This window comes from Symphalangus syndactylus, chromosome 2 (genome assembly GCF_028878055.3).
Source record: "Symphalangus syndactylus isolate Jambi chromosome 2, NHGRI_mSymSyn1-v2.1_pri, whole genome shotgun sequence".
In the NCBI taxonomy this organism is placed as follows: domain Eukaryota; kingdom Metazoa; phylum Chordata; class Mammalia; order Primates; family Hylobatidae; genus Symphalangus; species Symphalangus syndactylus.
The window spans coordinates 49,445,095-49,463,415 of record NC_072424.2 but is presented as its reverse complement, the minus strand read 5'-3'; the positions used below and the strand labels follow the sequence as shown (position 1 = coordinate 49,463,415).

General features: G+C 41.9%; 1 protein-coding gene across 5 annotated transcripts in view; it reads left to right on the top strand.

Annotated features, from left to right (window-relative positions):
- The window catches only part of MTO1 (mitochondrial tRNA translation optimization 1), a 46,871-nt gene extending 29,056 nt beyond the window's left edge, over positions 1-17,815 (top strand). For 4 of the 5 annotated variants that reach the window (XM_055256087.2, XM_063629939.1, XM_063629934.1 and 1 more), the window contains 3 exons: positions 6,526-6,644; positions 12,099-12,259; positions 15,552-17,815. In XM_055256087.2, the coding sequence (XP_055112062.1) occupies positions 6,526-6,644; positions 12,099-12,259; positions 15,552-15,713 (442 nt within the window). In that variant the 3' untranslated portion in view covers positions 15,714-17,815. Of the gene's footprint in view, positions 1-6,525; positions 6,645-10,533; positions 10,583-12,098; positions 12,260-15,551 lie in introns of those variants that run through there. The other variant, XM_063629943.1, reaches the window with a different exon arrangement.
- The last annotated feature ends 506 nt before the right edge of the window (positions 17,816-18,321 follow it).

The window sequence follows — 18,321 nt, the reverse complement described above, 5'->3', positions numbered from 1 at the left end:
CTCGTGATCTGCCTGCCTCGGCCTCCCAAAGTGCTGGGATTACAGGCGTGAGCCACTGCACCCGGCCTTAGCCTTTCTTAATGAACTCACTTGATCAATGCCCAGACATATAAAGCTAAAAAGATTTTAAAATCTGGTTAAAAATACACTTGCTGCATACATGCCAGACTATGTAGTAAGCGCTGACCAGTTAAACCTGACTCTGAATAGGCATTTAACAGAAGAGATACACAAATGCATGTACATGTGCACCTGTGCATAACACATACACACACATTTTCTGTCAGGATTACAGAGAAATGTGTTAGGTAGCTCAGAAATTCCCTCCTGGCTTTGTTGAAGTATGCCAACTTACCATTCTTTGCCAGAGCTCTGTACTCTGAGGCTTAGGCTTGATTCAAAGCAGGTCTTGAAGTTTGGAGTTGAGAATAGCTCAAAGCCTTGTGAACAGATTATTTTAAAACTATCTCGAATTCTGGTGCTCAGGTGATCCTCCTACCTCTGCCTCCCAAAGTGCTGGGATTATAGACATAATCCCCCAAAAAAGAACATAATTACCATCTTAACTATTTGTAAGTGTACACTTCAGTAGTTTAAGTATATTCATATGGTTGCAAAATAGATCTCCAGGACTTTTTCATCTTGCAAAACTCAAACACTATACCCATTAGACAGTAACTCCCCCTTTCTCTCCTTCCCCCAGCCCCTGGTAACCCCATTCTACTCTGTTTCTATGGATTTGACTAGAATCATACAGTATGTTGCTGGGCGCGGTGGCTCACGCCTGTAATCCCAGCACTTTGGGAAGCTGAGGCGGGCGGATCACCTGAAGTTAGGAGTTCAAAACCAGCCTGGCCAACATGGTGAAACCTCGTCTCTACTAAAAAATACAAAAGTTAGCCGGGCGTGGTGGCAGGCACCTTAATCCCAGCTACTTGGGAGGCAGAGGCAGGAGAATCGTTTGAACCTGGGAAGCAGAGGTTGCAGTGAGCTGAGATCAAGCCATTGCACTCAAACCTGGGGGACAAGAGTGAGACTTCTCTCAAAAAAAAAAAAAAAGACTCATACAGTATGTGTTTTTGTGACTGGCTTATTTCATGTAACATAGTGTCCTCACGACCAGGCATGGTGGCTCATGCCTGGAATCCCAGCACTTTGGGAGGCTAAGGTGGGAGGATCCCTTGAACCCAGGAGGTCGAGGCTGCAATAAGCTGGATTTGTGCCACTGCCCTCCAGCCGGGGTGACAGAGCAAGACCCATTCTCAATAATAATAATAATAAATGTCCTCAGGGTTCATCTACCTTGTAACATGTAACAGGATTTTATTCCTTTTTAAGGTTGAATGATATTCCATTTTATGTATATACCACATTGTGTTTACCCATTCATCTGTTGATGGACACTTGAGTTGCTTTCACCTTATTGTAAATGTAAATGTTAATGTACATGTTGGTGCTGCTATGTACATGGGTATACAAAGATATCTTCAAGACCCTGCTTTCAATTTGTTTTTTTTTTTTTTTTGAGACCATCTCACTCTGTCACTCAGGTTGGAGTGGCACGATTTCTGCTCACTACAACCTTTGCCCCCGGGTTGCAGCTATTGTGCCGCAGCCTCCCAAGTGGCTGGGATTACAGGCACCCACCACCACACCTAGCTACTTTTTGTATTTTTAGTAAAGATGGGGTTTTGCCATGTTGGCTAGGCTGGTCTCGAACTCCTGACCACTTGCCTCGGCCTCCCAGAATGCTGGGATTACAGGCATGACCCACCACACCTGGCCTCTGCTTTCAATTTTTTTGAATGTATACCCAGAGCATCATGTGGTAGTTCTAGGTCTTTGTGGGTTTTTTTTTTTCTTAGTTTTTTTTTTTTTTTTTTGGAGACAGGACCTCGCTATGTTTCCCAGGCTGGAGTGCAGTGGCTTTTCACAGGCACAGATCCCACTACTGATCAGCACAGGAGTTTTGGCTGACCTGGGCTGGCTCACCCCTTCTTAGGCAACCTGGTAATCCCCCGCTCCTGGGAGGTCACCATATTAAAGCTGAACTTAGTGTGGAGACCCAATCAGCATAGTGCACTACAGTCCAGAACTCCTGGGCTCAAGCGATCCTCCCACCTCAGCCTCCCGAGTAGCTGAGACTACATGCTCACACCACCACAACTGGCAGTAGTTCTAGTTTTAATTTTTTGAGGAACTGTTTTCAATCATGATCGCATCATTTTACAATCCCTTCAATAGTGCACAAGATTTCCCATTTCTCCACATACTCACCAACAGTTGTCATCTTCTGTTTTTTGATAGTAGCCATCCTAATGGATGTGAGGTGATATCTCATTGTGGCTTTGATTTTTTTTCTTTGATAATTAGTGGATGTTGAGCATCTTTTCATGTGCTTGTTAGCTATTTTTATATCATTGGAGAAGTATCTATTCAAATTCTTTGCCCATTTTTTTAATCAGTTGTTTAGTTTTTTTTTCTAGAGACAGGGTCTCCCTCTGTCACCCAGGGTGGAGTGCAGTGGTACAATCATAGCTCACTGCAGCCTCAAGCTCCATGACTCAGGTGATCCTCCCACCTCAGCCTCCTAAGTAGCTAGGACTGCAGATGCACATCACCACATCCAGCTAGATTTTTATTTCTTGTAGAGACAGGATCTTGCTGTGTTGCCAAGGTTGGTCTTAAACTCCTGGCCACAATTAACTCTCCCACCTTGGCCTCCCAAAGCACTAGGATTACAGACGTAGTCACCATGCCTCGCCAGATTTTTTTATTGTTGAATTGTAGTTCTTTATGTATTCTGGATATTAACCCCATTTCAGATATATGATTTGCAAGTATTTTCTCCCATTCTGTGGATTGTGTTTTCACTCTGTTGTTTGTATTCTTTGATGTACATTTTTAAAAAATTTAATGTAGGCTGGGCACGGTAGCTTGTGCCTGTAATTTCAGCACTTGGGAGGCTGAGGCAAGCAGATTACCTGAGGTCAGAAGTTCAAGACCAGCCTGGCCAGTGTGGCAAAACCTCATCTCTACTAAAAATACAAAAAGAAAAAAAAAATTAGCCACGCATGGTGGCACATGCCTGTAGTCCCAGCTACTGAGGGGGCTGAAGCACGAGAATTGCTTGAACCCGGGAGATGGAGGTTGCAGTGAGCACAGATCATGCCACTGCACTCCAGCCTGGATGACAGAGCAAGACTCCGTCTTAAAAAAAAACACCACCACCAAAATGGATCTAGTTCCATTTGTCTACTTTTGCTTTTGTTTCTTGTGCTTTTGGTGTCAGCCAAGAAATCACTGGCAAAGCTAATGTCATGAAGCTTTTCCTGTATGTTTTCTTCTAGAAGTTTTATAGCTTAAGGCCTTTCCTTAGGTCTTTAATCCATATGGTGTTGATTTTTGTATATGACATAAGGTAAGGGTCCAACTTAATTCTTTTGCTATTTCAATATCCAGCTTTCTCAACATTATTTGTCGAAGAGACCCCCATTGAGTGGTCTTGGTGTGCTTGTCAAAATCATTTGATTATATAGTGAGGGTTTATTTCTGGGTTTTCTTTTTTGCTTTTTTTTTTTTATTATTATACTTTTAAGTTCTAGGGTACATGTGCACAACGTGCAGGTTTGTTACATATGTATACATGTGCCATGTTGGTGTGCTGCACCTGTTAACTCGACATTTACATTAGGTATATCTCCTAATGCTGTCCCTCCCCCCTCCCCCCACCCCACAACAGGCCCCAGCGTGTGATGTTCCCCTTCCTGTGTCCAAGTGTTCTCATTGTTCAATTCCGACCTATGAGTGAGAACATGCAATGTTTGGTTTTCTGTCCTTGCGATAGTTTGCTCAGAATGATGGTTTCCAGCTTCATCCATGTCCCTACAAAGGACATGAACTTATCCTTTTTTTATGGCTGCATAGTATTCCATGGTGTATATGTGCCACATTTTCTTAATCCAGTCTATCATTGATGGACATTTGGGTTGGTTCCAAGTCTTTGCTATTGTGAATAGTGCCACAATAAACATACATGTGCATGTGTCTTTATAGCAGCATGATTTATAATCCTTTGGGTATATACCCAGTAATGGAATGGCTGGGTCAAATGGTATTTCTGGTTCTAGATCCTTGAGGAATCACCACACTGACTTCCACAATGGTTAAACTAGTTTACAGTCCCACCAACAGTGTAAAAGTGTTCCTATTTCTCCACATCCTCTCCAGCACCTGTTGTTTCCTGACTTTTTAATGATCACCATTCTAACTGGTGTGAGATGGTATCTCATTGTGGTTTTGATTTGCATTTCTCTGATGGCCAGTGATGATGAGCATTTTTTCATGTGCCTGTTGGCTGCATAAATGTCTTCTTTTGAGAAGTGTCTGTTCATATCCTTTGCCCACTTTTTGATGGGGTTGTTTGATTTTTTCTCGTAAATTTGTTTAAGTTCTTTATAGATGCTGGATATTAGCCCTTTGTCAGATGGGTAGATTGTAAAAATTTTCTCCCATTCTGTAGGTTGCCTGTTCACTCTGATGGTAGTTTCTTTTGCTGTGCATAAGCTCTTCAGTTTAATTAGATCCTATTTGTCAATATTGGTGTTTGTTGGCATTGCTTTTGGTATTTTATTCATGAAGTCGTTGCCCATGCCTATGTCCTAAATGGTGTTGCCTAGGTTTTCTTCTAGGGTTTTTTATGGTTTTAGGTCTAACATGTAAGTCGTTAATCCATCTTGAATTAATTTTTGTATAAGGTGTAAGGAAGGGATCCAGTTTCAGCTTTCTACATATGGCTAGCCAGTTTTCTATTTCTGGGTTTTCTATTCCACTGGTCTATGTATCTGTCTTTGTGCCAGTACCATGCTGTTTTGATTACTGTAGCTTTGTAATATGTTTGAAATCAAGAAGTATAAGGCCTCTAACCATGTTCTCTTTTCAAAATTGTTTTGATTATTTGGGGTCCCTTGTGATTCCATACAAATTTTAGGATGAAATTTTCTATTTCTAAAAAAAAAAAAAAAAAAAAATCCATGGCAATAACCTTCTAAATAAATTACAACAAAATAAAGGTATATGTAAATGAAGTGAGTAATATTTAACAGAGCAACAAGTGACCTAGCTAGGTCCATTTTAGGAGAGAGTCTGGGTCAAGTTGGGGGTGGGGGCTTTGTAATATCAAGAGGGGAGATCTGAGATCAGTATAAAAGGGTTTAAAGTGGTCATAGGAGCTCCAGCACTTCTGAAGGCTAAACATAGCTGAAGTTTTGCTCACTAGTTTGATCTCAACAAGTGCCAGTGAATTAAGTTATTGGAAATCTCACTGGATCTATGTGCATTAATACTTAGGCATGTTCTTTTGTTGGCCTAGGTAAGTTGCCTGGGAATTTTAGTAATTGTCCCTGCTATCTGCATACATTGCTCTTCTCTCCCAAGGAAAGGTAAGGCATTGGCCATGGAGGCTTTAGCCCATCCAGAGTGGGTAGTAGAAGCAGAATTGAGAAGTGACTATCAAAAATTTCCATGTGGTAAAAGTTGACATGTAGATTATACCAAATTAGGAGAAAAAAAATATCAGACAGAATATTTATGAACCAGCCAGGCACAGTAGCTCACTCATGTAATCCTGGCACTTTGGGAGGCCGAGGTATGCAGATCGCCTGGGCAACGTGACAAAACCCTGTCTCTACAAAAAAAAAAAAGAAGAAGAAAAAGACTTATGAACCCGTATATCATTTTTATCAGTTTGTTTTGCAGAGACTTAAAACATGCTCATAATGGCCTCTTGTTCTTCCTTAGGGAGTTCAGTAAAAGAAAGCAGGAGATCACTGTCCTGGTTTCTAGCATGCAAAAGGATGACTAATTCACAGGACTGTAGGACTTAACATGGCTTAGATGTAAAGTACATTCCAGTGCTTAGGGAATTCAGTGAAACCGTTGTTATGAGATGATATTCTATATGAAAGGAAAGACAAATGGATTACAGCCATGCCACCCTTACCAGCAACTTAATTCTCCTGATAAGGAGTTGGGGAGAATCAAATAATATGTCTTATTGAGGTCCTACTGTTTAGCAGATGCTGCTGCATTTGCTCACTATACTGAGAAATATTCTTTTGGGGCCGGGCGCAGTGGCTCATGCCTGTAATCCCAGCAGTATAGTGGATCACAAGGTCAGGAGTTGGAGACCAGCCTGGCCAGCATGGTGAAACCTCATCTCTACTAAAAATACAAAAAATTAGCCGGGCATGGTGGCGCATGCCTATAGTCCCAGCTACTAGGGAGGCTGAGGCAGGAGAATTGCTCGAACCCAGCAGGTGGGGATTGCAGTGAGCCAAGATTGCACCACTGCACTCCAGTCTGGGCGACAGAGCGAGACTCCATCTCAAAAAAAAAAAAAGGAAAGAAAAGAAATAATCTTTTGGTATTTATTCCGAGATCTGATATTATTTCAAAGAATCTTTTTCTTGATCTGCCTTATATGACATGGATCCTTATGTTAATGAAACTTTTGTATATTTGCAGAGCTCTCGATGTTCTGAAGTATGAGGAAGTTGACATGGATTCATTAGCCAAGGCTGTTCCAGAGCCCTTGAAGAAGTATACTAAATGTAGAGAGCTGGCTGAAAGACTGAAAATAGAAGGTAGAAAATAATTTTTGACTTACCATACCTTTATCATTTGTGCAAATTATGAATAGACAACAGATCCATTATTACTGTTGGACCAGCATAGTGTTAGCTTCTGTGCTCTTCAAAAGTGTGGTCCTCAGCTAACAGCATTGCAACACCTACAAGCTTGTTAGAAATACAGAATCTTGGCTGGGCGTGGTGGCTCACGCCTATAATCCCAGCACTTTGGGAGGCTGAGGTGGGCTGATTTCTTGAGCCTGGGCATTCTGGACCAGCCTGGCCAATATGGCAAAACCCTGTCTCTACAAAAAAAATACAAAAAATTAGCTGGATGTGAAGGTACATGCCTGTAGTGCCAACTACTATGGAGGCAGAGGTGGGAGGATTGCTTGAGGCTGGGAGGTGGAGGTTGCAGTGAGCCAAGATCGCTGTACTCCAGCCTAGGTGACAGAGCAAGATGACATCTTAAAAAAAAAAAAAAAATTTAAAAAAAAGGAAATAGACTCTCAGGCTTCACCTCAGACCCACTGAGAATCTATATTTAAACATGTTTTTCAGGTGATTTACATGTACATTTCAAATAAGTGGTACTGCAGAGTCCTCCTATAAATAAATATATATATAGTGTGTGTGTATATATATATACATACACACACATATATATATTTTTTTTTTAATTAATTTTTTTTTTTTTTTTGAGAAGGAGTTTCCTTCTTCTTGCCCAGGCTGGGGTGCAGTGGCATGATCTTGGCTCACTGCAACCTCCGCCTCCCGGGTTCAAGTGATTCTCCTGCCTCAGCCTCTTGAGTAGCTGGGATTACAGGCATGCACCACCACGCCTGGCTAATTTTTTTTTTTTTTTTTTTTTTTTTTTGAGCGGAGTCTCGCTCTGTCGCCCAGGCTGGAGTGCAGTGGCGTGATCTCGGCTCACTGCAAGCTCTGCCTCCCGGGTTCGCGCCATTCTCCTGCCTCAGCCTCTCCGAGTAGCTGGGACTACAGGCGCCCGCCACCACGCCCGGCTAAATTTTTTGTATTTTTAGTAGAGACGGGGTTTCACCGTGGTCTCGATCTGCTGACCTCGTGATCCGCCCGCCTCGGCCTCCCAAAGTGCTGGGATTACAAGCGTGAGCCACCGCGCCCGGCCCTGGCTAATTTTTTGTATTTTTAGTGGACACGGGGTTTCACCATGTTGGCCAGGCTGGTCTCCAACTCCTGGCCTCAGGTGATCTGCCTGCCTCGGCCTCCCAAAGTGCAGGGATTACAGGCGTGAGCCACTGCACCTGGCCAAAAATAAATATTTTTTATAGGAGGGCTCCACAGTACCACTTATTTGAAATGTGCGTGTGTGTGTGTGTGTGTGTGTGTGTGTGTGTTTTGGTTTTTTCTTTTTTGAGATGGAGTTTCACTCTTGTTGCCCAGGCTGGAGTGCAATGGTGCAATCTTGGCTCACTGCAACCTACACCTCCCAGGTTCAAGCAATTCTCCTGCCTCAGCCTCCCAAGTAGCTGGGGTTACAGGGCCCCGCCACAAGGCCCGGCAAATTTTTGTATTTTTAGTAGAGACAGGGTTTCATCACGTTGGCCAGGCTGGTCTCAAACTCCTGACCTCGGGTGATCTGCCCACCTTGGCCTCCCAAAGTGCTGGGATTACAGGTGTGAGCCACTGCATCCAGCATATATATATATATATATATATATATATATATATATATATGTTTATATATTTTTTTAACCCTGAACTTTCTTTTTATACTCTCCCCACCTAATGTTTTAATAATGAGAAAAATAATACTATCTTTGGCTTTGACAGTATACTGAAATACTCTACCATTGACAAATACTTACTTTGTATCAATACTCTTGGTCAGTTTATAGACCATCAAAGCCACAGGTGTCTTTGGTAGTTGCTCTGCATTTTTTTAAGTTTTTCATAATGAAAATTTTTATTATGAAAATACTGAAGCTGGGCGTAGTGGCTCACTCCTGTAATCCCAGCACTTTGGGAGGCTGAGGTGGGCAGATCACCTGAGGTCAGAAGTTCGAGACTAGCCTGGCCAACATGATGCAACCCCATCTCTACTAAAAATACAAAAAAGTTAGCTGAACATGGTGGCGGGCACCTATAATCCCAGCTACTCAGGAGGCTGAGGCCGGAGAATTGCTTGCACCCAGGAGACGGAGGTTGCAGTGAGCCGAGATCGCACCATTGCACTCCAGCCTAAGCAACAAGAGCGAGACTTCATCTTAAAAAAAAAAGAAAAGAAAATACTGAGAATAATATTGGCTTCTGCATTTTGATAGAAGGTGTTTTTTCATGGGTGTAAAATGATGTAGTGAAAAAGGCAGGGAACAGGATAACATGGTGAGAAGGGAAGACAAAGTTGGATGATGGTGTGCCGTTCAAACAGGAAAAGACTGTGCTCTTTGGGAACCAGCCAGAATGGTGATCATGCTGCATTCCTTCTAGCAGTGGCATTTTCTTTTCTTTCTTTTTTTTTTTTTTTTGAGACGGAGTCTCACTTTGTCGCCCAGGCTGGAGTCCAGTGGCGTGATTTTGGCTCACTGCAACCTCCACCTCCTGGGTTCAAACAATTCTCCTGCCTCAGCCTCCTGAGTAGCTGGGAGTACAGGCATGCGCCACTATGCCTGGCTAATTTTTTTATTTTTAGTAGAGACAGGGTTTCACTATTTGGCCAGGCTGGTCTTGAACTCCTGACTTCAGGTGATCCACCTGCCTCGGCCTCCCAAAGTGCTGGGATTACAGGCATGAGCCACTGCTCCTGGCCTTTTTTTTTTTTCTTTTGAGACAGAGTCTTACTCTGTCACCCTGTCGCCCAGGCTGGAGTGCAGTGATGCAATCTCAACTCACTGCAACCTCGGCCTCCTGGGTTTAAGCCGTTCTCCTGCCTCAGCCTCCCAGGTAGCTGGGACTATAGGCGTGCACCACCACACCTGGCTAATTTTTGTATTTTTTTAGTAGAGATGGTGTTTCACCATGTTGGCCAGGCTGGTCTCAAACACCTGACCTCAGATCATCTGCCCACTTCGGCCTCCCAAAGTTGTTGGGATTACAGGCGTGAGCCACCATACCCAGCCAGCATTTTTTTCAGTTCCACAAAGGCCTATCACCTTACAATGCTTTGGATGTCTCTGTAGGATGACCCAAGTGTTACCTACCATTCCACCACACAAGTTTACAAAAGTCTAGCAACAAAAGGAAACTCATCAGAAACTCTAGAATTATTCTTCCAAATGATTAAACATTAGCAATATATTAAGGTAGAAGAAGGATCGTTGACCTGTTATTTTACCATCCCAATTTCTCTATTGAATAAAAATTTCTTTATTAAACACTTAGGGCTGTTAGCTCTGGGGAAGAGTGATTATATATTTTAAACTTGGTTCGCAGTTTAACTTTGTTCAATAAATCGTCAGGTTCAGGTTAGGATAATCCAGAAAAATTATCATTAACTTGTTTATAGGAAGCCCTGACTTCAAACGTTGAATAGCTACTGTTTTTACTTGTTCTTTAAAGACTCTGGCATATATAAAGACTCTCATAACTATCATGGCTTAAAAAAAAAAAACTATACTGGATTGAAATATAACATGTATCAGTGGTTTTCAGATTGCTACCTGAATCCCTCCAGCAGACAAAACATTTCTTGAGGGCATAAATCAGTGTCAGATTCTTTGTATTCTCTCTCTTGTTTTGTTATATGTGAATATATATAACATTATACCCTTATATACCTTTAGCATATGCATTACCTCATGTATTCCATGATACCTTGAAGAGTCTATTCATGAATCATAACATTATATTACAATTTGCTGTACTAATTTATTATATTACAATATTATATAAGCTATTTACATGCATTATTTCATTTGATACTTAGAACTGCCCTGTGAAGGACAGATATTAGGATTGTTGTCCCAATTTTACAGGTAAGTGGTAATTGCCCAAGATCACACAGTTGGTGAGTGGCAGAGCTGGAGCTGGAACCTACCTTGTCTGATTGCAAATCCTGTGTACTTCACAACTATTCTTTGTTGCCGTAAAGACCCTCAGTAGTCATCTGGGCCAGCCCTGGCAATTTCTAGAAAAAGAAGCTAAGTCCCAAAATGATGATGATGTGCGCATAGTCAGAGGGTAATTCATTGTTGGAGTCAGACACAGAGATGAGATGTTCTGGCTGCCAGTCAAGTGATGGAAGATGCTACCAAAACCTCAGAGGACTCCCTTTCTTGAACAGGACAGAATAAGCACCTCAATTTAGGTTTTAAAACAGAATTTTAATTTAATTTTCTAAGAGCAGAATGCTTTAAACAAAATAATTGCTGAATTATCTTCCTAACATCACTTTTGAACAATCCCTTAACTAAATTATTTAAATTATGTTTTGTCAACCAAGAAGCTTTACTTTTAAAATTTATAGCTCTATATGAAGATAATTCAAAAAACCATTTTCTTAGAGAAGTAGCTTATCTCGGCCGGGTATGGTGGCTCATGCCTATAATCCCAGCACTTTGGGAGGCCAAGGTGGGTGGATCATGAGGTCAGGAGTTCGAGACCAGCCTGGCCAACATGGCGAAACCCCATCTCTACTAAAAATACAAAGATTATCCGGGCATGGTGGTGCACGTCTATAATCCCAGCTACTCAGGAGGCTGAGGCAGGAGAAATTGCTTGAACCTGGGACGTGGAGGTTGCAGTGAGCCGAGATTGCGCCACTGCACTCCAGCCTAGGCAACAAGCAAGACTCCGTCTCAAAAAAAGAGAAATAGCTTATCTCTAGGATATAAAATTTAACCTCACAGCCTGTTGAGAAAAATGTTCCAACTAAGATTTGCACTGACAGCGGAAGCAAATTCTTTTTTTTTTTTTTTTTTTTTTTTGAGATGGAGTCTCGCTCTGTCGCCCTGGCTGGAGTGCAGTAGCGCTATATCGGCTCACTGCAACCTCTGCCTCCCGGGTTCAAGCAATTCTCCTGTCTTAGCCTCCCAAGTAGCTGGGATTACAGGTGGATGCCACCATGCCTGGCTAATTTTTTATATTTTTAGTAGAGATGGCATTTCACGACGTTCCCCATGCTGGTCTTGAACTCCTGAGCTCAGACTATCCACCCGCCTCGGCCTCCCAAAGTGTTAGTATTACAGGCATGAGCCACCATGCCTGGCCACAAATTCTTTTTTTACTTTTAATTTTCCAGATATTTGAAAAGGACATGCACTAAACTACTAGACAGAATGTTGTAGTTAATATGCAAGACACTCCATTTATCTTAGCTTCAGTTTCCTCCTATGTAAAAGGGAACGCCTACCCAACCCATCACATGAAGTGAGTGTTGAATGAGATGATGTACACAAAAGCTTTTTGTAAATTGTAAGAGGCTACATAAATGTAAGTTGTTAGTATAATATAATCTGGGTACTATAACATGATTCTGATTTTGTTCACCAGCCACTTATGAATCAGTGTTGTTCCATCAGCTACAAGAAATAAAGGAAGTTCAGCAAGATGAAGCTCTCCAACTGCCAAAAGACCTAGATTATTTGACTATCAGGGATGTGTCTTTGTCCCATGAAGTTCGAGAGAAACTACATTTTAGTCGTCCACAGACGGTAAGAAAATAGGCAGGGGAATAGAAACAAGTTATAGATAAAGATTCAGTGCTTTAATTTTTTAAACCTGGGGTTACAATGGCCATATAACTAATGTTTTATTTAGTAATAAGAAACTTCCAGCCTGGGCAACACAGCAAGACCCCATCTCTACAAAAATACAAAACTTAGCTGGGCATGGTGGCATGCACCTGCAGTGCCAGCTACTCGGGAGGCTGAGGTGGCAGATACCTGAGCCCAAGACACTGAGGCTGCAGTGAGCCATGATTGCACCACTGCACTCCAGCCTGGGAAACAGAGCGAGACCCTGTCTCAAAAAAAAAAAAAAAAAGGCCGGGCGCGGTGGCTCAAGCCTGTAATCCCAGCACTTTGGGAGGCCGAGGCGGGCGGATCACAAGGTCAGGAGATCGAGACCATCCTGGCTAACACGGTGAAACCCCGTCTCTACTAAAAAAAAATACAAAAAAATTACCCGGGCGTGTTGGCGGGCGCCTGTAGTCCCAGCTACTCGGGAGGCTGAGGCAGGAGAATGGCGTGAACCCGGGAGGCGGAGCTTGCAGTGAGCCGAGATCACGCCACTGCACTCCAGCCTGGGGGACAGAGAAAGACTCCGTCTCAAAAAAAAAAAAAAAAAAAAGAAACTTGACCTCAGATGTTTTTCTTATGTTTCTAAGACAGATGTTGGTATGTTTGTATGAGAGATGATAAAGCTTAACTTTAACTAAATAACTGGAAGTCAAGAATTGGTTTGATTGGAACTATTCTCTAGTCCCAACCATGTGATAAAGCATCAGAGCAAACTATGCAAGATAGTGCATGTGTATGGCTTAAAGGAAACCATACTAGGTTAAAATATAACTCATATTCGTGGTTTTCAAGTCACTACTTGGAGTCCTCCCTAGGAGTTCCATAGTGTTGCCTTGGGAACTAATGGGAGAAAGAGGGGAGCCAAAAAGTGCCCCCACCACATGCTTCAGACTAATTGTGAGAGGGTGTATGCGTGTTCCTTTGTGTAAACAAACCTTTAATTTACTATATAGTAATTAGTTTTGGGCTTCTAATAAATGTTTAAAGACTGATAAACTGTACTTACTGATTCTGAGATACACTTTTCTCCACATTTTAACATCTCTGAAATTGCATCTTTTTTTTTTTGAAATGGAGTCTCACTCTGTCACCAGGCTGGAGTGCAGTGGAACGATCTTGGCTCACTGCAACCTCTGCCTCCTGGGTTCAAGTGATTCCCCTACCTCAGCCTCCCAAGTAGCTGGGACTACAGGTGCCTGCCACCACACTTGGCTAATTTTTTTTTGTACTTTTAGCAGAGACGGGGTTTCACCATGTTGGCTGGGATGGTCTCGATCTCCTGACCTCATGATCCGCCCACCTTGGCCTCCCAAAGTCCTGGGATTACAGGCGTGAGCCACCACGCATGGCCAATTGCATCTTTAATATCTCAAAAATTGATGGTGTGTCACAGTTTAATGGGCATTTTTTTTTTTTAGTAGTGGTTCATAAAATAAAGGGGCATATTACAAAAATATAGACTGTAGAAAAATTTGAAAAAAACTATTTTTACAGGGAGGAGTGATTTCATTAATATAAGATGGTATTCGTAGCAACAGTCATCATGGAAACCAGGAAAATAAGCCTTAAATTTTATGACTTTGTCCCTTCCTATTGATTTCAGGTTATGTTTGTATGGATAATCATAGGCTATACTGCCACACTGTCCAACATGATAGCCACTCGCCAATTATGGTTTTACATTAATTAAATAGGCCAGGTGCAGTGGCACGCACCTATAGTCCCAGCTACTAGGGAGGCTGAGGTGGGAGGATCGCTTGAGCCCAGGAGGTAGAGGCTGCAGCAAGTCATGATTGTACCACTACACCCCAGCCTGGGTGACAGAGTGAGACCCTGTCTCAAAAAAAAAAAAAAAAGAAAGAAAAAGAAAAAAATTAAATAAAATGTAAAATTCATCTCCTTAGTATTACTAGCCACATTTCAAGTGCCCAGTAGCCACATATGACTAGTGGCTACCATATTGGACACTGCATTATTGCAGTGCACATGTTATAGAAGATTTCCATCATCATAGAAAGTTCAGTTGGACAGCACTGGTCATAGGAGTTCAGAACCCCTTGCCCACAATTCCATAATACAAAAGGCTCTGGCAGAAGTTTGCCAGAAGCTCATTTGGTAGCAAAACTGAGCTCAGCTCAAAAGAGGCTATATGGTTTTTATACTGTTTAGAGTGAATATTCATACCTTTCACTGTAAAAATACAATGCAGAAATATTAATAGGATTAAAAATGTGGGGTGCTGCCCCACACACTACTGTTACATTATGTACCACCTCAAGGATTATATATATCTTTTTTTTTTTTTTTTTTTTGGAGACAGAGTCTTGCTCTGTCGCCCAGGCTGGAGTGCAGTGGCGCTATCTCGGCTCACTGCAAGCTCCGCCTCCCGGGTTCACACCATTCTCCTGCCTCAGCCTCTCCGAGTAGCTGGGACTACAGGTGCCCGCCACCACGCCGGGCTAATTTTTTGTATTTTTAGTAGAGACGGGGTTTCACCGTGGTCTCAATCTCCTGACCTCGTGATCCGCCCGCCTCGGCCTCCCGAAGTGCTGGGATTACAAGCGTGAGCCACCACGCCCAGCCGGATTATATATATCTTATTACAAAAACATATGGCCTCAAGGATTTCATTTCATTTTTTTTTTTTTTGAGAGAGGGGCTTACTCTGTCACCCAGGCTGGAGTGCAGTGGCATAATCACAGCTCACTGCATTCTTGACCTCCCAGGCTCAAGTGATCCTCCCACCTTTGTTTTCTGAGAGGCTAGTACTACAAGTGTGCACCACCATGCTAACTTAATTTTTTTTTATTTTCTGTAGAGACAGAGTCCCACTATTTTGCCCAGGCTGGCCTCAAGAATTTCAAATAAGGGACTGCGGACCTATATTTGAAGAAAGGAACTTGATTACAGTTTTTCTTAGTTTAATGGGATGAAAAAGTAGATACTCTAACATCTATTAGTTATGTAATCTTGCACAAGCTATTTTAACATTTCTGTGCTTCAGTTTCCCATTTGTAAAATGAAGACATAAATAATAATATTTCCTTTATCTACTTTACAAGGAAATACATTAAGATAATACATCAAAATAATAATTAAGAAAATATTGTACAAACTATACTATACAGATTGTTATTTGGAGGAAAATAGATTTGATTTGACATAGCATAGCTCACTTAGTTTCTCTTGTGGTATTGATTCTTAGATCGGGGCTGCTAGTCGCATACCTGGAGTAACACCTGCTGCCATCATCAATCTGCTGAGATTTGTGAAGACCACTCAACGAAGACAGGCAGCTATGAATGAATCATCCAAGACTGATCAATACTTATGTGATGCAGACAGACTTCAAGAGAGAGAGTTATAGCTTTCAGTTCATAAAAGATTTTTAAAGAGCATGTAAATAATTTGATCAATATAAGAATATAGATAAGGCCAGGCGCGGTGGCTCACGCTTGTAATCCCAGCACTTTGGGAGGCCGAGGCGGGCGGATCACGAGGTCAGGAGATTGAGACCACGATGAAACCCCGTCTCTACTAAAAATACAAAAAAATTAGCCAGGCGTGGTGGCGGGCGCCTGTAGTCCCAGCTACTCGGAGAGGCTGAGGCAGGAGAATGGCGTGAACCTGGGAGGCGGAGCTTGCAGTGAGCCGAGATTGCGTCACTGCACTCCAGCCTGGGCGACAGAGCGAGACTCCGTCTCAAAAAAAAAAAGAATATAGATAAAAGAATTATTTAGCACTTATTAAAATAGCTTTATTAGGTTACTATGGGTTTGCCATTAATTTCTGAGTGGGACAGAAATTATAATTGTGCTTTTTTGTGTATATGAAAAAACTAGTCGTAAACAATTTGTACTCTTTCTTTAAGGAGCTCTAATACAGATAACTTTGTGCAGTGTTCATCAAAGAGAGAGATAGTGAACCTAAAACTGAACCTGGAAAAAAACTCAACATGCAGATTTGCCTACTCATAGGGACTTTGCCTATTAAGTCTACTAAATTAAAAGTCTTATCATTCAATGTGTTTTGAGAGTTAGTAATCTTTTGCTTGGTTATACTAGGCTAGGAAGCAATATTAAAGCCCTTAAATTCTCAAGACTAAAGACTTGAGATTATATAAAATTATCCAGAATCATTCAGCTAATACTATTGGAATATAGTATGTAGGGTGAAAGTTGACAGAAATCTGTACTTCTTCAGGAAATCCTCACTGGTAATTGTTTTGAACATTAATGAAAGCCCTATAAAATAGAAAGATTGGAAATCACCATTGTTTCCTGTTATCCACAGTGTGGATACTTATTTGGTGACCTAGTTATGGGAGAATTAAGTAACGTTAGTTATTTTATATCATACCATAAAAATATTTTCTTAAGAAACTGTCATGGCCATCATTTCTTAACAGTGAAGACAGGTCCATAGTAACTGGTGAGTGGTGTTTCCCTGTTTTTAAGTCAGAATGACAGAAAAAACAGAATAGTGGTAGTACCCCTCTTCCTCTCCAGTTCTTCAGTGGTGTGTCTTCACAGGGGTTAGACTGGGATAGTCAGCTGGGTCTTTTGACTCAGATACCTCAACCATTCTGAATAGACTAAGGGATGAATACAGCCAAATGGGCCAGACAGCCCTGCTTGTCTCAGGAATTCCAACCCCAATCTCTGGTGTCAGCCTAGGGGAGAAGCTCCCGTGTCACCTTCGGGCCAAAGCAGGTACTCAGGAGAGTTCTAAGGGCCCCAAAGTGACTTTGGCTACAGATGTGTATGTTAAGCCTGATTATGGGTGTGAGGCAACCAAGTATCTTGTTACTATAATTGCATATGGCCACTTGGATGTAGCTTAGTTTTCATGGGTTTATTTTATCTAATTTTAGTCTTTCCAGAAAGCAATAAGATTAGTAACAAGTAAAAAGTATTTGTAATGCCGGATAATTTAGGAATGATGAATTCTTTTTAATATTTGATTTAGTGATTTCAAAAGGTCGTAACTTTTAGTCATAGCTACTCCTGGGCAAAATTCTTATTACAGAGACAATATTAATTACAATACCACGTTGTATATATATTTTGAAAAGAGGCTGGTTGCAGCGGCTCACGCCTGTAATCCCAGCACTTTGGGAGGCTGAAGCGGGTGGATAACCTGAAGTCAGGAGTTCAAGACCAGCCTGGCCAACATGGCAAAACCCCATCTCTACTAAAAATACAAAAATTAGCCGGGCGTGGTGAAGCAAGCCTGTAGTCCCAGCTACTCAGGAGGCCGAGGCAGGAGAATCGCTTGAACCCAGGAAGCAGAGGTTGCAGTGAGCCGAGATTGTGCCACTGCACTCCAGCCTGGGCGACAGAGTGAGTCTCTGTCTCAAAAAAAAAAGAAAAGAAGGTATTTTGTGTTTTTGTGCTACCTGTTTAGCAAAATAGTGAAATTCATTGTTTCTAAACTTTTTTTTCTGATTAAATACAATAGTAAAAGCAATGAATGGAGTGCCTTCTGAATAGAATATAACAAAAATTTATCTTAAAGAAACAGGAAGTAACCGGGCGCAGTGGCTCACACCTGTAATCTCAGCACCTTGGGAGGCTGAGGCAGGCGCATCACGAGGTCAGGAGATCGAGACCATCCTGCCCAACATGGTGAAACCCCGTCTTTACTAAAAATACAAAAATTAGCTGGGTGTGTTGGCACGCACCTGTAGTCCCAGCCACTCGGGAGGCTGAGGCAAGATAATCACTTGAACTCGGGAGACAGAGGTTGCAGTGAGCCAAGATCATGCCACTGCACTCCAGCCTGGCAACAGAGTGAGACTCCGTCTCAAAAAAAAAAAGAAACAGGAAGTTCAAATGTTTTGGGAGGTTCTTGACAGCTACAATTTGGGGCTAGTGACACTATACATATAAAGAAACGTTAAAGTTTCTTTGTAATGAAGGTTTGTAATGCTTTTATTCCATTACAATAGTAACTGTCTCACTGAAAAATGTTTC